This window comes from Bombina bombina, chromosome 1 (assembly GCF_027579735.1).
Source record: "Bombina bombina isolate aBomBom1 chromosome 1, aBomBom1.pri, whole genome shotgun sequence".
NCBI classification, from domain to species: domain Eukaryota; kingdom Metazoa; phylum Chordata; class Amphibia; order Anura; family Bombinatoridae; genus Bombina; species Bombina bombina.
Window position 1 is genome coordinate 926,658,888 of NC_069499.1, and position 23,188 is coordinate 926,682,075.

At 38.5% G+C, this 23,188-nt stretch overlaps 1 protein-coding gene across 1 annotated transcript in view; it reads right to left on the minus strand.

Moving 5' to 3' along the window:
- The window catches only part of EDC4 (enhancer of mRNA decapping 4), a 425,877-nt gene that overhangs the window by 135,193 nt on the left and 267,496 nt on the right, over nucleotides 1-23,188 (minus strand). The window contains exon 19 of the mRNA XM_053715906.1: nucleotides 19,200-19,298. Coding sequence (XP_053571881.1) covers nucleotides 19,200-19,298 — 99 coding nt within the window. The remainder of the gene's footprint in view (nucleotides 1-19,199; nucleotides 19,299-23,188) is intronic.

Genomic DNA, 23,188 nt, shown 5'->3' on the forward strand with positions numbered 1-23,188 from the left:
CACAGCAGGACCCTCTGGAGAAGCAGCTGGATGTCTTCAGAGTAAAAGAAACTGCGCAACTGAGGCGCGAAAATAGGCCCCTCCCACCTCACTCGATGTTAGTGGGGCCTAAAAGAAACACACCAAAGTGTTTCTAAACTAGCCATGTGGGTTAATAACCCTTAAATAAGCCACAATGACCCCTTAAAGTCCCTCAAAAAAACGTTACCTTTTCAATAAAAAAACGTTTTTCCCCATAAGTGCCACCAGTAACAAATGAGCCCTTTATGCAAGCTGGGATTCTCTATTAAGTGTCTGAATACAGCTTACCCTTCCCTCATGGGGATATTGTCAGCCTTTTCTAGAATTATCACAGTCTGTCTAGAAAAAAATTGACTGAACATACCTCAATGCAGCTTAGCATGCAAACCGTTCCCCCAACTGAAGTTTTCCTGTACTCCTCAGCTTCCGTGGGAACAGCAGTGGATCTTAGTTACAAAATGCTAAGATCATCATCCTCCTTGCAGAAATCTTCATCCCTTTTCTGCCAGAGAGTGAATAGTACACACCGGTACCATTTAAAATAACAAACTTTTGCTTGAGAAAATAAAAACTAACATTTTTGTCACCACACTCACTTTACCCTTCCTAGCAGTTAGCAGGCAAAGAGAATGACTGGGGGGTGGAGCTAAGGGAGGAGCTATATAGACAGGTCTGCTGTGGGTGCTCTCTTTGCCACTTCCTGTTAGGAAGGAGAATATCCCACAAGTATGGATGAATCCGTGGACTCGATACATCTTGCAAGAGAAAGAAATACTTTCTTCTAGAGGAATAGTAGTACTTTTAGCTAGAGTGGAAATGGCCCCATCAGTTTTGTGAACCATTTCCCATAACTCTTAAGTTGGCAGCAGATAAAGGATAAAAAAAATTTAAGAAAGGTTAAGAGAGACACCTGGTTTAGATCATTCCTTAGCAATCATGTCAGAGACAGCATCAGGTATAAAGAAATTCTCAGGGAGATTGACAATAGTTTTATACACTGAATTTAAACGTTTACAGGGTTTATCAGAAGGTTTAGATTCTTCAATCCCTAAAGTGACTAAAACTTCCTTCAAAAGAGAAAGAATGTTAAATTTTAAATAAAAATGAGGAATTATTAGGTTCTACATCAGATGAGGGAGTTCACCGTTAGAGGAATCCTCATCGTTCAAGATACTTCAGCATTTAGTAGGTCAGGATATATTACTCATAGAAGGTACATTTTAAACTGACCTTTTTTCGCTTATTTGAAGGCAGTAGTGTAGCCAGGGCCTTCGTGATAGCAGTAGTATGCATTTTTAATTGCTGGAGGTATTCCATCTGCATCTATCTGTAAGGAGGAGACAGTCAGTGTGTTTGTACACCTAGAAACATCATTAGATTGATCGGTATGCAATAAAAAAAAAAATCTAAACATTGGGGGCAGAGCCTGGCTGTTCAGGGAGATGGCTGAATAACTTAGTAGCTCCTAAGCCACACTTCCAAACCGACCAACATATGCCCAAGTGACCGGCCTAAAACCAGCAATGGAGGTGCCTAAAAGGACTGTGAGCACCCTGGACCCAAAATCGGCTAACTCTGACCTCACAGCACAAAAACAAAGCCATTTTCCCAAATCTGGAAGTGCGGCCCTGCACGCTACACGATCACAGCTCCTCCGCTACTACGCTCTGAGAGCTGTGTATGGTGCCGTACTTCACAAGAGGTCAAAGATTGGAGCCGTCCCTTAGCTGCTGCCTCCCTCAGCTTCATTCTCAGAGGGGGACCCATCACTCAGGACTCTGATCTGGTGCTTTATCGCCAGAACCGGCCTCATACAGCTAAAAGCAGGTTTCTTTGCATGGGGGTCTCTGGAGGAACGAAGAGGTGAGCTGTTCCTGCACTCACACGAGTTTAAATGCACACCACCTGAACTGACATTCCTTCCTATCTGGGGTATAAGACCTGGGGCCCACACTACCCAGAACCCTTAGCTCAAGAACCAGCATACAGGCTATAACCCCATCTGGGGAGTCTGGCCTCCTAACAACCAACATTTTCACAGGGAGGTGGCCCAGACTGTTACTGCTTGCAGGGACACACTGATTTTCTACTGCTCTCACGCCCAGCATCCCTTTGCTTTTAGTCATCAGAACCTGCCCTGACATACAGTGCCTTTGGATATGTCTGGTCGCAGAAATACTAAGGCCACCAATATAAACAGCACCAAACTAACGCAACAATTCCACAAACAACAAGACGCTGTCGCAAAAGCTCCTATAATGGCTGCCTCCTCAGAACAGCAGCAACACAAGAAAGAAACTACAAGCCCGCCTGCTCTCAAAAGAGACCTCTCTAAAATCACCCAAAGGGTCTCAGTCCGGCAAGAGAGCCACAATACGGTCAATAATGACATACAGCAAATCTCCAAGGTTGCATATGATCAGGAAGAAACTATACATCAATTGATGGAGAAAGTGGAGGATCTGCACAACAGAGGCAGGCGTAAAAACCTGCGCATACGCGGGATTCCAGAGTCAATCCAGCCAAACGCCATTGAAGGATGCCTCCAGAACTTGTTCAGGACCCTGAAAGGCCCAAACAGCACAGCATATATACGCATTGAAAGAACCCACAGGGCGCTAAGAGAAAAAACTCCCCCAAAGGCACCTTCTCGGGATATAATTGTGAAGTTACTGGACTACAAGGACAGGCCAGACAAAAACAAAAAGTCACGCTCGCTGGATTCCACATTCAGGTATTTGCAGTCCTTAGTCCAGCAATGCTTCATAAGAGGAGGGAGTTGGGTTTCATCACCACAGTCTTAAGGGAGCAGCAGATCCCATACTAGTGGGGATTCCCGGTCATCATTACCACCTCCAGGGGAGACACAAAAGCCACCCTCAAGTCATTAGAGGATCTGCCAAGATTCAATAAAACTCTTCAACTCAACATTATACACCCAGAGGACCGCCATTTCCCCTCCAGAGATACTCAGTGGACAAACAACCTGTCGCACAAAACTCCTAAATCTGCAAATCCAGGACCTCATTCCACATTTAACCCTATGGAACAGGTCTTGATGCCCACAAGACCCGCGGCATCACCCACCTCGGACTGACCTTTTCTTCTAGCCACGGCGGCTACAAGTCGTATGCAATAATTTTCTTTTTTCCTATAACCCTTTAGGTTTGAAAGTGGGGATACTACCCCAATTGTTTATTCACTGTTGTAGGACTGTAAACTTACTGCTAATTGAACTTTTCAGTCAAAAGGAAAAAAAAAAAAAGAGAGACTTAAGTTTGCATTTACACGTTATTGTATTGCGCTTATACTGTCTTTTACTGTTATTGCACATCTCAAGAAAGGTTGCATTGTTACTTTTGAACCAGTTATATTGATTTTGCTTGTTGTGTAACGGTAACCTATTCTCCTTGCCTCATATCAGACACAGCGACAAACCCATATTAAGTAGGCAAGAGCTCCTCCAGCACGCATACACGCATCCATTGCCAAAAGACCTACAATGACGCACACGATATCCATTACCTCTACAAATGCAAAAGGGTTAAACAGCCCAGAAAAAGGGTCCATGATCTTTAGAGACCTTTACAAAACTTCCAGTGATATCCTATTTATTCAGGAAACGCACTTTAAGAGAGGTCACAAACCTAAACTCCTGAGCCACAAATATAGAACGAGCTACTTGGCCTCAGGCGGAACTAGAAAGGGAGGAGTGGGTATACTACTTAAAAACTCTCTACATTTCCAAGCGACCCACACAGAAAAAGACAAAGACGGCAGGTACCCAATTCTGACAGGCTTATTATTCAACAGTCTGATCACTTTCGCACACATATACCGCCCAAATAAAGACCACCACCTCCTATTCAGACACATAACTAAAATTCTATAAGAACATGCCAGGGGACAATATTCCTGGGGGGTGACTAATTTATCACTGGAGCCGACAATAGACACCTCCATAGGCATCACCAATACCCCTAAACGAGTCTTCAAATCGGTATCCAATAACCTACACCAACTAAGGTTACATGACATCTGGAGGACCATCAACCCAGACACTAGGGATTACACCTTCTACTCACACCCATACAACACATATACCAGAATCGATCACATACACACGGACCAGATTGGTCCCTCCATGATTACAGACTCGCAAATGTTGCCAATCACCTGGTCAGACCACGCCCCTGTACAATGCGCGGTGGCATGGCCGGACATGCCCCAGCGTCCCTTCATATGGAGGATGCATTACTTCCTACTAGGGAACACACCAACTAAACAGGATATAGACCAGTCGATAGAAAATTATTTAAAGAAAATGACACTGATCACATAACCTCAACCACCATTTGGGAGGCACACAAGTGCGTTTTAAGAGGAGAACTGATAGCACACAAAGCAAGGGAAAAAAAGATAAATAGACAATTTATAAACTCCACTATGTCCAAAATTAGCTTCTGGGAAAAAAGAGCACAAAAAACACCCACACTCAACCAGTATATTAGAATCCCTAACACAATCCAGGAAAGACCTCAGACCACCTTGTTAAAGAACACCAAAAGAAAGCTGCCCTGTTGAAACAAAAATATTTCGACCTCAAAGATAAAGCGGGGTCTTCACTCGCTAAAGCACTTAAGAGAAACCAACAAAATAAACATATATATTCCATAATAAACAAACATGGAGAACTTCAAAAGGATAGTAAAAGCATAGCAGAAGTGTTCAGATAGTATTATGTGACCTTGTACAACCTAGACAACACATCTACCCAACAAGACATGGAAACTTACCTCAAAGACAAGGACTTACCAACCTTAGATAGGGACGAATCAGATAGCTTGAACCTGCCCATCTCGGTGGAAGAAACACAAAATACTACAAGACATACATCCACCACCTTACCATTCCCTTAACAAACACCTTCAACTCATTAATTCACACTGGAGGTTTCTCAGGTAACTTACACAAAGCTCATATTACAGTCCTCCCCAAACCAGGGAAAATACCAAACAGACCCGAAAATTTAAACCCCATTTCCCTCTTAAATTCTGACAGATTTTCGCCAAGATACTCGACACAAGACTGAACAGATATCTACCCAAATTAATTAACACAGACCAGGTGAGCTTCATACCGGGAAGAGAGGCTAGGGATAACACCCTGAAAACGTTAGATTATTTCCCACGCTCAAGCCACACGTACTACGAAAACATAGTATCATAAGGCAGTACTCAAATCACATCCCTCTGACAAGCACTGTACTCTGAGGGGAACTGGGCTTCAACATGCTGTGAAGCGCCTTGTGCTGAATAAATCAAGCACATCAAAAAAGTAAAAAATATGGTATGAGTTAAGTGGGAGAAGTTTTATAGGATTTTTGGGGTTTGGAAAACTTTGCCTCCTCCTGGTAGGAATGTATATCACATATATAACAGCTCGTGGACTCTAGTTACCTACATGAAAGAAAACTAGGTTTTCTCCGATTATGAGGGACATATAAAACAGGAAATAAAGTATAAAAACAGAGTACTGTGCATTATGGATACATATTAGTAATTTTAAAGGCACAGTCTACACCAGAATTGTTATTGTTTAAAAATATAGACAATCCCTTTATTACCCATAGCCTAGTTTTGCATAACTAACACAGTTATATAAATACACTTTTACCTCAGTGATTACCTTGTATCTAAGCCTCTGCAAACTGCCCCCTTAATTCAGTTTTTTTGACAGACATCCATTTTAGTCAATCAAAACTGGCTCACTGGAACTTCACGTGCGTGAGCAGTGTTATTATTATTATTATCAGGTATTTGTAGAGTGCCAACAGATTCTGCAGCGCTATCTATGTGACACACATGAACTAACACCCTCTAGTGGTGAAAAAGTGTCAAAATGCCCTGAGAGAAGAGGTGGACTCCAAGGGCTTAGAAATTAGCATATGAACCTCCTAGGTTTAGCTTTCAACTAAGAATACCAAGAAAACAAACCAAAATTGGTGATAAAAGTAAATTGAAACGTTGTTTAAAATTACATTCTCTATCTGAATCATGAAAGTTTATTTTGGACTGTCCCTTTAACAACCAATAAGCTTGCATCATTTGTAACCTTTGCACATAGCAAGATTCCCTCCCCAGCAAACGGCTACATAAGCATTGTTTTTTTTCTGCTGTAATTATGGACTGCTTCAGCCAGAAAATAATTAAAACAATATGAAAAAGGTCAGGCGTAGAGAAAACTTTCCAGTTGCTGCTTAACCATAAAATTATTTTTTTCTATTTCTCATATACTCATTCCAATCATTTTAAAAAACAGTTAAAACTTTTAAATGGTGATCAACGCTATGAGATTAATAAAATAAGCTGTAAATAATAATTTATGTTAAACAAAAAAAAAAAAAAAAGTTCATAAATACTGGCACTTTTCTGTGAAGTCTGGCAATTTAGCAGTGACCTCTACTCTATTTTATATATACTCTTAACAACAGAATCACTGACGCAAGGTGCACGGTCCAAGCTTTTGAAGTAAAAAAAAAAGGGTTGGGGCTGACAAGCAACCAAAATGGCTGCATTATTTGTTGCTCCATGTCGGCAGCAATATTTGGAGAGCCCTACAGAAACCTATCCACTGCTTGAGAAGAGATAGATCTAGCCTCTGATAACCATTGACTTGGGCTAGCTATCCAAGCCTGCCTGACGTGCCCCAGACTAAGTAGCAGGGTTAAACACCCATGCCATGGCTGAAGCAGACACTATATTAGGGTGCGGCAGCCATGCGAGCCCTGCTCACTGCACATAATTGGTCGACCATACTTACCATCACCATGGATGTGATGCAACTGCTGCAAATCCAGTGTTAAAAAAAACAAAAAATGGTTTGTGCTGCTGCCGCCGCATCCTCCTCAACTGATGCAAGAACTGGATGTAGGCCACCTTGACCTGTACACAGAATGAGTCATACTATACTGACCTCAATTAGTTATTTTACTTTTCCACTGTTAATAGGAATTATATACTTGCAACCATTATATATTATATTGTGTTCTATATTGCATCATTTATTTTTTTGTAATTCCAATTGTGTATTGATAAATAACAACAACAACAAAATAACACATCCCTCCACCTCCTCTACTTTCTGATCAATATCCCCCTCAGGTGACTAATCTCCCCGAAAATCTCAGAAACCCGAAAGATTGGAGTGAATATAGGTAGTCAGAAAGCAGGTAAGAGAGCGATTCCCAACGTTTGCTTCCAGTGATCCTGCTCCTTCAAGAAGTGACAACATTGTATCCTTATTTGTTAATGGAATCCTTTGTTTATTATGCAAAGACGTTGGTACGTTGAGTACATTACCTATATATGCCATTACAAGAGTATTCTCCTCCCTTTTTAGGTTAATTTCTAACACTCAATTTTGGATAGGTTGTCTTTATAATGCAATTTTTTTATCTTTTCACCAAGTCCAAAAGGGATGCCTGACTCCATGTTTTTCTTTTGAGTCACACCTTCTCCCATCTCATATTCGCCAAAAGGCGAGGATTGAAGTTTACAATTACATTATTTACTTTGTTATTGCAAATCACATTTTGATACTCAGAAGGCTCATTTTCATTTTCTTTCCCATATTCCCTATTCTCACTCCTATTATTGGAAAGGGGTATGTGGCCCAGCATGAGAAGCTCCTGTTCAAGTAAGAGTGAACTCTTTAGGGCCCGATTTATCAAAGCGTCAATCTCAGTGCATTCGCTGGAGTCAATACACTTGCCAGACATTGCTGCCGCAAATCCACATTCGACGCCCTTATTTATTAAAAAGTCTGTCAAAAACACGCGCGTCATGTTCGGAGCGATGAGCATCGGACTGTTGATAAATAAGAGTCATCGATGTTGAGGATATTCTGTTTTTTCCAACTTTATTTACACCATATCATTACTGTCCATGAACAAGCACATTTCCCTAAAGCCATTTTTTTATTTTTCATCTGTTAATGTCCAATAAATAGCTAGACTTATACCTGAACAATCAATATCTCAATATTTTATTTGTTTGTTATACAAAAAATCTGATATATTTTCACATAAACTAATGTGTATTTGTATTTCTAGAAATCATAAAATAATTTTTTTTTTCTTTTTATTAATGCTAGAATGTGTACATATATCTTTTCACGTGTGTGTGTGTGTGTGTATATATATATATATATATATATATATATATATATATATATATATTTATGTGTGTGTGATGTCAGAAATCTTTTCCAAACATATTTACATGTCCCTAAATTTTATTTTGTTCTAAACAATGTTGTCTTTCATATCTCTGCGTTTATTTACATCACTATATGTATATAGCGTAAATATATTATTCTGAGAAAGAATAATTGTGAATATAACATGTAATCAGGGTATCATAGTTATTTATTTGCAAATAATGGATATTTTGAGAGCTGGGCCAGTTCTCTCTCTGCACCTGTGTAACCCTTCCTGATTGCAGTGTAGTTTTAGTTTTAAAAACCACCCCTACACAGGTGTTATAAAATGGGCTGGCATATAAGATGACATGTAACAAATGGCACTTACAAGTTCTGATGAGTGATTAATAACACATGTATTGAGCAATTTGATTAGTTAGTGAGTTAGCACCCCTTCTTTGTTCTCAGTTTGATTGGCTTTTTTGAGCTCACATGATGGTGTGGCTGTGTTAGGGACTCAGGCAATGGAAAGGACCTTTACGTGGTGCCTGAGCTTTCCCATTTGGCCAGATGCGGTGACTAACCTTTCCAGTTGTGATTTTATCTTAGCTGTGAGCTAGCTGGTGAGTGCTGGGTGTTTATGTGTTGTATTACTTTTTATTTGTAATCTCCCTTGTTTCTTGCACCCATTCCGGACTGGGGTTAACTGCCTGTGGCTCTGGTGACATCACAGCTTTTTTGGAGTGCTATTTAGCACCCAGGGCTGGATGTTACCGAGTCACAGGATGTGTACCTGATCCGGTCTTGGAGTGCAGTTTCCTTCCATGTTTTGTATTTTCTATGGGTGATTACAGCCACCTGTGCACCCCTTCTTTGTTCTCAGTTTGTTTGGCTTTGTGAGCTCGCATGAAGGTGTGGTTGTGTTAGGGACTCAGGCAATGGAAAGGACCTTGACGTGGTGCCTGAGCTTTCCCATTTGGCCAGATGCGGTGACTAACCTTTCCAGTTGTGATTTTATCTTAGCTGTGAGCTAGCTGGTGAGTGCTGGGTGTTTCTATGTGTTGTATTACTTTTTATTTGTAATCTCCCTTGTTTCTTGCACCAATTCCGGAATGGGGTTAACTGCCTGTGGCTCTGGTGACATCACAGCTTTTTTGGAGTGCTATTTAGCACCCAGGGCTGGATGTTACTGAGTCACAGGATGTGTACCTGATCCGGTCTTGAAGTGCAGTTCCCTTCCATGTTGTGTATATATATATAAATATTTTTTTATGTGTGTGTGATGTCAGAAATCTTTTCCAAACATATTTACATGTCCCTAAATTTTATTTTGTTCTAAACAATGCTGTCTTTCATATCTCTGCGTTTATTTACATCACTATATGTATATAGCGTAAATATATTATTCTGAGAAAGAATAATTGTGAATTTAACATGTAATCAGGGTATCATAGTTATTTATTTGCAAATAATGGATATTTTAAGAGCTGGGCCAGTTTTCTCTCTACACCTGTGTAACCCTTCCTGATTGCAGTGTAGTTTTAGTTTTAAAAACCACCCCTACACAGGTGTTATAAAATGGGCTGGCATATAAGATGACATGTAACAAATGGCACTTATAAGTTCTGATGAGTGATTAATGACACATGTATCGAGCAATTTGATTAGTTAGTGATAGTATAAAATGTATAGTTAAATCAGATCAGCTGATGTCATAAATCATGTAATTATGTATTTCCCAATCAAAAGTGGTAGAAGATTTCACTAGTTTGTGGGTTGTTTAGGAGTTTGAGTATTGCGTCAAATTTGGTGCGAAATGCAGTGGGACTTGTATTACATGCGTTAAACATGGTGAAATTAGACTGATCAAAAAAAGGAAGTTAGATATAGTATGTAAAGTATTTATTTCATTTTTAGCCCTATATCTACTAGTCCTGCTGCCAGACAGACATTACCTGTCATTAAAACTACTTTTGAAATAAATCTGTCCCTTGAAATTACATGCAATTATAATATTATTTAACATTATTTAGATACTGAGCATGCATCTTTGTTGTCTGTGTGATTTAGAAAGAGTATACAATTGTAATCAACTTTTTAATTTACATAAATATGTAATAAGCTTCATTCTCTTGCAGCATCTAACATAACCTTTCTGGGTTTTCAGACTCCCATTTATTTCTATGGCATTCGCGGCCTCAAAGGTGGCGGTTTGAACGTTAGGTACACTGCGGTGGAAAGACAGGAGCGTACCTGTTGAATGTTTGATAAATTGGGAAGAGGGTCAAATCGAGTAGAATGTGATTTCGAAACATCTGAAATTATGCAAGTATCAATCTGCGTAAGATTGAGATCGCGGGAGAGTATATTATGTCACACATATCAACATTTGACGATGTTGATGCTTTGTTAATTACGGCAGATTCAATTTGCATCGAATACAACACAAGATTCAAGCAGATTCCATCGAATTATCAGTTGAAGCTTTGATAAATCTGCCCCTTTATCTGGTCAGCACCTTCTAACTCCTACATGGTCCCCTTTAGATAATCTGACTATACAATACATACCCATAACATCCAACAACCACATTTCCTTTCTCACTTTCATTTCTCCATACGACTCAATGTTCATTTAAACTTATCACCCAAAACGTGAAAGACCTCAACTCACTCAACAAAAGGGCCCAAATTTACCTCTAAAAATTTCTCAGTGGGGTACTATAATTTATCATTTATATAGTAGCGGGGTACTATAATTTATCAAATAAAATACCTACTATTAGTAGGTATTTTATTTGATAAAAAAAATTCCCTGTCAGGTCTTCAGTAAAGTTGCTGATAAAGAAGGTAGATTCCTGATTTTAGTTGGTCTCTTTTTTAATAGACCGATAATCTTTGCAAATGTATATGCATTAAATTCAGGACAAGCCACTTTTTTTAAAAATTTATGAGGTTGATGGTTGAGCTGCTAGAGATAGCTAAATGGATGCTTATTTGGCAGAGGATGATAATATTGCCATTGAACCCTGCAAGATTGTTCACTTCAAAGGAGTTCGGTACCACATAGCTCCATGAAGCCCATTTTTTCTAATCCTTTAAAACCTATTGGAAATTAGATTACATCTTCATAGATCAGAGTAGTTTAAGATTAGTTTCTAACTCAGATATTGATATGACCCCTTGGTCAGATCATTCTATAGTTTAATTGTCCATGTCTGAATTGCCTAATGGAATATTGTTGGAAGCTTTGTGAAGCCTTTTACATCAACTTCAGATATAAGATAAAATACCTTATTAATATGTTTAGCTATTAATATACAGGTTATTACCTAACCTTATTTATCTAGATCAAGCTGATTATGTTCCACCTAGAGAGGTCAGAGACTATAGAGTGTTACACCTAATGGAAGATGTAAAACTACATGACATTCCATCTGTCCTGATCTCCACTGATGTGGAAAAAGCTTTTCATAGGCTGAATTGAATTTGCCTTCATAGAACACTCCAATATCTGGGGTTTGGTGACCTCATGGTTAAAACCGTTTAAAGATTTACCCTTGTCCATCTGCCAGAGTAACCATTGAAACCTTAGATGCTGATATTAGAAATAACCAATATATTTAGGGTTTTTCAATCGGTCCCATCATTTATAAAATCACATTGTTTTCTGACTATGTCCTCCCTTTATCTTCCCCTACCAAACAATTCGATAGGTTTGGTAAACATTCTTATTAATAAACATAAGTCGGAAAGTCTTAATACATCGATGACTCAATGAATTTCGTTCTTTGGGGTCTCTCTGCCCTTACATACTTGATATCTAGTTTAAAATATTGGGGGGGTTTATGTTGGCTCTGCAGATCGCTCAACTATATAATAGTAAATACAAACAATTATTTAAATTTATTCAACATACTCTACGAACATAGCAAAATAAACTGATCTCTTGGTGGGGCAGAATACAATCAATTAAAATAATGATACTACCCAAGATAAAGTTTTTCCCAACAATACTAATGGCCCTCCCCAGATTCTATATTCTAGCAGCTCCAAATGTTCTATCAATTCTTTCATTCGGGGACGGATTTGCCCAAGAATAAACAAAGCTAAAATGTACTAAGAGATAGAGGAGAATCATTAAGTCTCTCTCTATACACTTAACAATGACACCTTGAGTTGGGTACCTCATTAGATAAGAAAGAATGTGAAAAAATATTTCTTAATACAAGTAAATCCTCTACATCACCCCGTATATTAGAGATGAATTTTAAAATGCTGTTTTGGTGGTATTTCACAACAGTAAGAATTAAAATACTTTATCCTACAGCTTCTCCCTTATGTTTAAAGGGGTGAAACACAAATGGCACAATGTCCCATATGTGGTGGCATTGCAAAAGCTTACCCCATTTTGGAAGTCTTAGGAACGTGTGTTCCAAACTCTCTAGGGTCCAAATTTGTACTATCACCGACGGTAGCATTACTGAAAAAGAACCCTAAGTGTCGATGTAAAATCAAGCCCTCTCTCCTTCAGATAGGTCTAAACAGTGCACGTTCATTAACAGATAAATTTTTTAAATCTGACCAGATTCCAACTCAGGTGATGTTACTACAATATAGGGAATTTAGTTTCTTCAGACTGAATAAACCTAATCTTTTAGAAGATATCAAATAACATTCCCTCTCTTTTCATGTGGTCTTGTGCGGTGGGTGCATTTTCTCCCCCCCCTTCTCAACCAACCTATCAATGTTGTCTGAACGTATGTTGTATGTACCGATTGAACCTGCTTTTGTTTTGAAAAACTTCTGGATCTGGAATACCACCGTTTTTATTACTAGTGAATTTTGTACTACTTTATGCTCTGTTATACACAAAGTACATTGGAAGTCAACAATGTGATGTTTCTTCTTTACCTTTCTGTCAGATAGAGGAAGTGGACTTTTCTTTTTGTCTTTCAACATAGTATAATACTGGACAGTTAATTGCTCCCTGTACGTACTATTGTATTTATATTTATACCAATCTACCAGGGAATGTATAAAAAAATGAAGTAAATAAAAAATATGGCTGAGACAGTGCATGGTGGAAAAATTATAGCATCTTTCAAATTAAATAAAATCTGACAAGATAGAATTATATCCGATTTTAGATATAAGGTATTCTACTCTGTTCTAGCCTTCCTGTGAAGATTATATTTCAAATTATGGTTGTTTTAATATTTCTGAGCCCACCAACCTAGCAATGTGGAAGAAAGGAACCACTTTACACCCATAAAGGCAAAACGTAAAGAATGAACACTTCTGCATATACTTTAAGTAAAAGCAAACAGATAAATTCTTAATAGTTTCAAAAAGTCACTGGAGAAGGGAGTATATTTTGGATTAATGGCTTCAAGGATTTGAGGCTATACTTTAAAACGGGAGAAAAAAGACTGAGGACATTGACATATATTGTAACTGTGACAAAAACTAATTTAATGAAAGATTAAAACGTACCTTAGCCCCAACATAAAAAGAAAAGGCATATTGGGAGATGGGTTACACGGTTCCCCTATTTAATTTACTCAGTGAGGGCAAACTCAAAAACAGGTTAGACCTTACAGACATCCTAGGTGGAGTTTTTGTTAGGTGGCTAAAATATAACCAAGTTCACCATTTTCTCCATACCCACCCTCTCAAACAGTCACTTACAAGAAATCTCACACCCTTCGAACAGACATGCGCTATGACAAGTTCAGCACATCACACCTTATCATGGGCTAAGAGACTCCTAGTTAATGCACAGAGCTCGAAACTTCCTGATTATATAGAAAGCTGGCATAGGGAATTGAATAAGACTATCACAGAAGCAGAGTGGGTTAAAATTTTTAATAATACAAGAAAATCTTCATCCTCAGCTAGATTTTTAGAGACAAATTACAAACTCCTGACTAGGTGGTACTTGACACCTACCAGACTTAAATGCATTTTCCCTGCCTCGTCGGACCTTTGTTGGAGGGGTTGTGGGGAAAGGGGGACAATGACACACATATGGTGGGCATGTCCTAAATTGTCACCTTTTTGGGAGGGCATACAGAATATCCTACAAGTCATAATGGGGCGGGGGGATTCCTATCAGCTAGACCCGACAACGGCCCTACTGAACCTGTTACCTAAATGTAAATTAAGAACACGACTAATTCAGTTGGCATTGAATTCTGCTAGGTCCTTAGTCGCTAGGCTCTGGAAATCTCAAATCTGCCCGACCCTAAAGGACTGGCACTCTCACATGACAGATACCTTGAGAATGGAAGAATACGGTTTCTTTAAATCGAATAGGTTAGAATTCTTCTATGATTTAAAATTCATCTGGGATGAAATCCAAAATGATCTGAGGATAGAAGGGGGGAGCTTTACACAAGTTACAGGAGTGACCTAGGGGGAATGACAAGCCTAGTGTTATCTTAGAGAGGTATGGCTGACGTGGTCCCACCCCTGCCTGATACTCTAATAATGACCTCTTTAGCGTAGCACTTCTCTCAAAGGTTGATAGTTAAATACAAAGTCGAGGGATACCACTAGATGTGTAGAATATATACAAAGTGATCTTAAATTAAGAAATTTCGGCATAGTTTTGTTGTTGTTTGAGTTATGTTTTGTATATTGGTGTCATTGTCAATCACCATGCATTTATATGGAGTGGGGCTACTGTTTTCAAATGGACTTATCACAGACAGTCTAGCTCTACTATTTCATTTTACTATATGGGAGTTTGTTCTCCTTTCTTTTGGAGACTGATGGTTTCTCCCTCTTTTGTTTCTGTTTAAACTTTTGTATCAACAATGACATCCTTTTGTACCATGCTGCTAAATAATGATAATAAAAATAAATAAAAAAAAAAAGAAAAAAAGAAAAGGCATAGTGAAAAAAACTTTATGAAAAATAAAATAAATTGTGTAATTGATTCCTTTATTGGCGAACAAAAACATAATTTATGTAAGAACTTACCTGATAAATTAATTTCTTTCATATTAGCAAGAGTCCATGAGCTAGTGACGTATGGGATATAGATTCCTACCAGGAGGGGCAAAGTTTCCCAAACCTCAAAATGCCTATAAATACACCCCTCACCACACCCACAAATCAGTTTAACGTATAGCCAAGAAGTGGGGTGATAAGAAAAAAGTGCGAAAGCATAAAAAATAAGGAATTGGAATAATTGTGCTTTATACAAAAAAATCATAACCACCACAAAAAAGGGTGGGCCTCATGGACTCTTGCTAATATGAAAGAAATTAATGTATCAGGTAAGTTCTTACATAAATTATGTTTTCTTTCATGTAATTAGCAAGAGTCCATGAGCTAGTGACGTATGGGATAATGACTACCCAAGATGTGGATCTTCCACGCAAGAGTCACTAGAGAGGGAGAGATAAAATAAAGACAGCCAGGGGGCGTGTCCAAGCAGCGTTCATGGTAGGACGCACATCCTGAGAGCTCCAAGCAGAAGCTTTACCAAACCGGCGATTGTTACTATTACACGGCAAGACTAAACATAGACTACATAAAGGTATCACAATACTGCTAATTGTGACCCATATTAACTTTCTTAGCTGTGCATATGATGCTGGAGACCCAGTTTGGAATATAAAGGCCTAAGGCGGCGGCCTATTATTAGGCATCCACCTCCCCCCGGGAAGAGCCGGGTTATCAGTGCTGCTAGGTAAACTAGCTTACTGAACCTCTTCAAAACCCATCCTTAAACAATCATCAAGCTAAATTATCGCTCTATATAACTGAAAAGCTCTAAAACCCCTGTAGTGAGGGAGAGGCATCTTTATTCAGCGGAGTGTCATAAACATGGTGGAAGGGAGATGTATGATGCGACATGAGGGACTGTTTGCGCAACTTGAACTTTCTTTGTACAGACTTATGGAGAGAGCACCGTACGATCACTTGCTAAAGTGCTTAAGCCCTGAATATGAAGCTACAGCATATCCTAAGGATTCACAGGAAAGAAAGGCGGACCAGAAATCCAGACCTGACAATATTAATCACAAAATGGGGGATCCGCATAATTTGAGGAGTGATCTACTAGCCTCTGATACGCAGAAGGGTGCTTATACAGCAGAACTGCACCCGGGACAACAAGAGCTCTTTTCTCTTTGGAGAAACAACGAAGTCGGCAGCACTGGCGCTAATGGCTCAGGGAGACTCCCAACCCACAAAGATTAAGATAAGGAGCCGTGCACTGGGTAATACCTGGACTGAGACGCTGAGGAAAAAAAAAAATCGGCACATGTAGTAGTAGCACAGACGTTTGGGGGGGCCCACCCGAACGTGCAGCGACCAAAGCTGGTCAAGCATCTCACCTATTTCTACAGCTGGGATGATCTCCGTAGAACCAGCGTTGTACTAATCATGTCTCAGGTCAGCTCTATGCCTCACAGCCTCTGCTCACACAGCGGCGATCATACTCCGAAGAGAGGAGTGGGGTAGCTTGCAGAGGCATCTCTCTAACAGTGTGCGGCTGACTTTGACCCCAGGGACGATACTAGCTTCCATCTAATGCTATGTAAAAAGGACTCTGGTAACCTAGCAATGGTAATGCTTAATTTCATACTGTGAGTCGTTTTAAACTGTTGAGATATTTCTCTAAGTTAATCAACCACTTTTTATTCATGTTTCATTTCATAATGTGATTAGTTGAACTGTTTGAAGTTTATCCCTAAGTTAGGCGAACATTTTTTATTTTTTATTTTTTTTCTTTGCTCTCCCTTATCAACTTCCTTACATAACGATACTCTTAGAAATGTTTTAAGATCATTCTTGGGCAAAGCATAGCAGAGTTGCATAGTAGAAAGATTGACTCACTGCTACTATCTCTTATATTCCACATAAATCGCACTTATTTTATAATAGGCTTCTTCTCTTGCTTATATATGACTCAGTCCTAATGTTTATAAGCCCAATATTGTCTGAACAAGCATATGTACAATGTTCCTTACTATACTAAAACTGTCATATTTAAATTGTTTGTCTCCCTTGCCTATAACTCTCTCCCTCACCTCTATATATCCCCAATATTGATTATCAGTGTATCTGTCATAGGCCCAATAGAGGTCTATATAGCTAGAAAATTGGGAACAAAGTATTATACCAAGATTGTTATACTAAAATTGTTTGTTTTCCTTGCCCCTTGCCCTCCCCCTCACTTCCATATATTCCCAATACTGTTCATATGTCTACCTATCACAGACCCAAGGGTGGTCTATATAATTAGAAAATTGGGATTCTAAAAACGTTATATTCAATTTGTTTATTTTCCTTTCCCCTAGTTCTCCCCCTCACCGCTATATATTCCCAATTTTGACCATATGTATACCTGTCAAAGACCCAAGAGTGGTCTGCATAGTGAGAAAATTGGGATCAATTAAGGCATACACTGCAATTAACAGGTGTCTTCAAGTGTTGAATTGACTGATCATAAGCATGCCTTACACCTTTAAACAGTTTGTACAATGGACTATTGTGATGAAGTTTAATATTGTATCAGCTTCGATGTACTATGTGCACATTTAATTTATGCCGTGTATGTTTTGTTTATCAAAATAAAGCTCTTTTGAAAATTTAAAAAAAAAAACAAACAAAAAAAAAAAAAAAATAAAGACAGCCAATTCCGCTGAAAAAAATCCACACCCAAAATAAAGTTTAAATCTTATAATGAAAAAAACTGAAATTATAAGCAGAAGAATCAAACTGAAACAGCTGCCTGAAGTACTTTTCTACCAAAAACTGCTTCAGAAGAAGAAAACACATCAAAATGGTAGAATTTAGTAAAAGTATGCAAAGAAGACCAAGTGGCTGCTTTGCAAATCTGATCAACTGAAGCTTCATTCCTATACGCCCAGGAAGTAGAAACTGACCTAGTAGAATGAGCTGTAATCCTTTGAGGCGGAGTTTTACCCGACTCGACATAGGCATGATGAAACAAAGATTTTAACCAAGATGCCAAAGAAATGGCAGAAGCCTTCTGACCTTTCCTAGAACCGGAAAAGATAACAAATAGACTAGAAGTCTTTCGGAAATCCTTAGTAGCTTCAACATAATATTTCAAAGCTCTAACTACATCCAAAGAATGCAACGACTTTTCCTTAGAATTCTTAGGATTAGGACACAATGAAGGAACCACAATTTCTCTACTAATGTTGTTAGAATTCACAACCTTAGGTAAAAATTTAAAAGAAGTTCGCAACACCGCCTTATCCTGATGAAAAATCAGAAAAGGAGACTCACAAGAAAGAGCAGATAATTCAGAAACTCTTCTAGCAGAAGAGATGGTCAAAAGAAACAAAACTTTCCAAGAAAGTAATTTAATGTCCAGCGAATGCATAGGTTCAAACGGAGGAGCTTGAAGAGCCCCCAGAACCAAATTCAAACTCCAAGGAGGAGAGATTGACTTAATAACAGGTTTTATACGAGCCAAAGCTTGTACAAAACAATGAATATCAGGAAGACTAGCTATCTTTCTGTGAAAAAGAACAGAAAGAGCAGAGATTTGACCTTTCAAGGAACTTGCAGACAAACCTTAGCACAAACTTACTTCACCACCTCCATGGGAGGCAAAGTTTGTAAAAACTGATTTGTGGGTGTGGTGAGGGGTGTATTTATAGGCATTTTGAGGTTTGGGAAACTTTGCCCCTCCTGGTAGGAATGTATATCCCATACGTCACTAGCTCATGGACTCTTGCTAATTACATGAAAGAAAAGGGAATTTTCTGCAAGCTTTCAAAGCACTATGGCTCCTTAAGACATGTCTGACAAAGGAGCCATAGTGCTTTGAAACCTTGCAAAAGAATTCCCTTTTTGTTAACCAATAAACGTATTACTTGTATAATTTGTTTGTTATTTCATTTTTCATTTAGTTACCTGGCTTAAAACGGGACCATGAAAATAATTTACAATCACATATTCCCTTACGGAGAAAGTACAACTCACCTCTGCTCAGCGCTGGCATCTTGGCTATCATGCTGCTGCAAGAGGTGATAGCTGTGCCTGTGGAATGTGCTTCCCCTGTCCTGACTATCATCTCGTGAACTGTGGAAAGAATAGCTTGTGAGTATATGAATCTCAAATCTTCAACAGCAAATTATTTATGTTATCCAGAAAAATAAAAGCAAAACAGGGAAATATAAGTTAACTGAAGCACACTCATTCCATTTAAAAAAACAAACAAAACAATTTCTGCTTACCTAATGAAATAATGTATTTTAAGGTGGTGAGAGAACAAAGAGAGGGATTTAAAAACATCTTTTTCACTGAGAAATTAAATCCACAAACCCAATTTTTTTTAATGCTCTTAAAATAAATAAAAAACAAGCAAAAATTCAAAACAGACAACGGCCTGATGAACCTTCCTACCAAAGGGTACCTCAGAAAAAGCAAGTACATCAAAATGGTATAATTTTGTATGCATCGAAGACCAAGTAGCTGCTTGCAAATCTGGTGAACTGAAGCCTCATTCTTAAAAGCTTAGCCTCTTAGTAAGCCTTGTGAATCAAACGTTTTAATCAAGAAGGTAAAGAAACAGCGGAAACCTTTTGTCCTTTCCTAGAACCAGAAAAGTGAATGAACAAACTAGAAGTTCGTCTAAATTGCTTAGAAGCATTAATGTAAGATCCAATGCCCTGATAACATCCAAGTTAAGATCTCTCTGAAGCATTCCTGGGATTAGGATACAAAGAAGGGACAACAGTCTCTCTGTAAATGCTATCTGAAGAAACAATTTTGAAAAAAAAAGTCAAACGTAGTCTGTAAAACTGCCTTATCCTGATGAAAAATTAGATAAGGAGGATCACAAGAAAGAACAAACAATTCTGAAACTTCTGGCAGAAGAGATAGCCAAAAGAAATAACACTTTCCAAGAAAGCAGTTTAATATCCACCTAATGCATAGGTTTAAAAGGAGGAGCCTGCAAAACCCTTAAAGGACCAGTAAACACAGTAAATTTTCATAAACAACAAATGCAAGATAACAAGACAATGCAATAGCACTTAGTCTGAACTTCAAATGAGTAGTATTTTTTTCGTACAATTTTAAAAGTTATGTCTATTTCCACTCCCCCTGTACCATGTGACAGCAATCAGCCAATCACAAATGCATATACGTATATACTGTGAATTCTTGCACATGCTTAGTAGGAGCTGGTGACTCAAAAAGTTTAAATATAAAAGATTGTGCACATTTTGTTAATGGAAGTAAATTGGAAAGTTGTTTAAAATTGCTGCTCTATCTGAATAATAAAAGTTTAATTTTGACTTGAGTGTCCCTTTAACACCAAGTTATGATTCCATGGAGGAGAAATTGGCTTGATTACAGGTTTAATACGAACCAAAGCCTGAACAAAACTATGAATATCAGGAAGATTAGCAATCTTCCTTCAAAGAACGGCAGATAGGCCCTTATCTAAACCATCCTGTAAGAACTGCAGAATTCTAGGGAAATAATACCAGGAAAAAACATCAACACCACACAAAGAAATAATAAATCTTACTAGTTACAATGTTTCAATCACAGATACAGTTAAAATTTGTAGAGCTGTAACAACTAAATCGGCATAATCGATAATAGATTATGAAAATAGTTGTCAACGAATCTCATAATCGATTAGTCTGTTTGCAATTAGTTGGTCTGTGCACAGCACCAGCTACTTTACTACAATGAGCCCCTGCACTTAGTATTGTGTTTTATGGTTATGCCCTTAGCCTAAAGGACGTCTACAGATATTTTACTTTTCACTTTTTTAGGACACTATAAGTTTCTTTTTAAGTTTACAACTACTCCTAGCTTATGTGCAACCCAGAAATAAAATAGGAGTCATAATTTGGATTGTTTATATAAAATCAGGTGATTTGGCGCTATGCTTTGCATGATATAGTGCAGAGTTATTTACACCTAGCCCTAGATTGATGGAATTTGTTATATGAATTGATGTCACTATTACCGGTTTGCACAATTTTTAGCGGATCGCTTGGTATTGCTGATATATGTACTCAATAGATAAATGTGTAAGTCTGTGTCCTTTTACTGATATATAGTTTTTAGCCCTTTTGCCTCCCCCCTTTCTATTTTTAATTAATTGGAATATGTACCAAATTCAACCTCTAAGTATATATCTGTTATTTTAAGAGTGGACTAAATATTTTTCCCCTAACCCTATAGATGGTTATTTACCACTGCATATATATATATTCAAGATATTTTTATGTTTAAATGAAGTCCGGGCTTACTTTGTTGAGAGGCACCTTGCATTGGTGGAGAACTAACAAAGATAAATATTCCATCTTGGTGAAATTGGCAAAACTCTTATTATGCGCCTCTTCTGTGCTGCAGGCAAAATAGCTTGCAAAAAAGAGAGCCAGCCTCAGTCAGGAGCATGTGATCATGTTGACATTTTTGCATTTCAATGCAAAGTTTCTGAAAGAGTGAATAACAGAATGTTATAAACAATGATAGTTAACCTTTTCTAGTCCTACTTCTTTTTAAACAAATTGTGGTTTTGTTTTGCTTAATTATAGAAAATTGTTCTGCTGCTTAAAAAATTGGACCAACCGTTGTTTTAATGTAAAGTTTTAGTCGGAAGTTTATATTTATAACACTCAGTATGTGGGTTTTATTTTAAATATAGGAAAAAATTAAATGTTTTATTCTTTATCCGACTAGTTGATTAATCGAAAAAATAAAAAAATCGGCCGCTTAATCGATTATGAAAATAATAGTTGCAGCCCTAATTCCATGTCCTTGAGACAAAATGGTTTGACCAGAGGAAGAGGCCAAGGGGGGCAGCTGGACATCTAAACTAGATCTGCATACCAAATCCTGCAAGGCCAAGCTGGGGTAATCAGGATTACGGATTTCTCCAGATTTATCTTGGCGATTACTCTGGGTAGAAGTACCAAAGGAGAAAACAGGTGAGCAGGCTGAAATGACCAAGAAGCTACTAGAGCATTCACTTACTCTGCTTGAGGGTCACTGGACCTTGCAAAGTAGGTGGTAAGTTCAAACAAGGGGACATCAGACTATCTCTGGGAGACCCTAAAGATCCACAATCTGGTTGAACACACATCCTGGTGAAGAGACCACTCCCCTGGATGTAGAGATTGACAACCAAGAAAGTTGCTTCCCAGTTCACCCGTGAAATATGAATCGCAGAGACTAGACAGGAATTGGTTTCTGCCCACAAGAGAATTTGAGACACCTCCATCATTACCAGGAAACAGTGAGTTACCCCCTGATGGTTGGCATAAGCTACTGCTGTGACATTGTCTGTACGGAAACAGAGATGAGACTATTTTCAACAGAGGCCAAGCTTGATGAGCCATTAAAATTGCAGAGTTCTAGAACATTTATTGGTAACCTCGCCTCACAAGGATCCCAAACTCCCTATGCTCCAAGAGACCCACAAACAGTTCCCTAACCTTTAGACTTATCTGTAGTAAAAACAGTCCAGGTAGGATGAGCCCCCTGAAAAATAAACTGATGATCCAGCCACCAAGTTAGCGACTGATTGATCCAAAATATCCATTGAGAAAACAGAATTTATGCTTACCTGATAAATTACTTTCTCCAAAGGTGTGTCCGGTCCACGGCGTCATCCATTACTTGTGGGAATATTCTCTTCCCCAACAGGAAATGTCAAAGAGCACAGCAAAAGCTGTCCATATAGCCCCTCCTCAGGCTCAGCCCCCCAGTCATTCGACCGACGGTTAGGAGAAAAAAGGAGAAACTATAGGGTGCCGTGGTGACTGTAGTATATAGAGAAAGAAATTTTTCAAACCTGATTAAAAAACCAGGGCGGGCCGTGGACCGGACACACCGTTGGAGAAAGTAATTTATCAGGTAAGCATAAATTCTGTTTTCTCCAACATTGGTGTGTCCGGTCCACGGCGTCATCCATTACTTGTGGGAACCAATACCAAAGCTTTAGG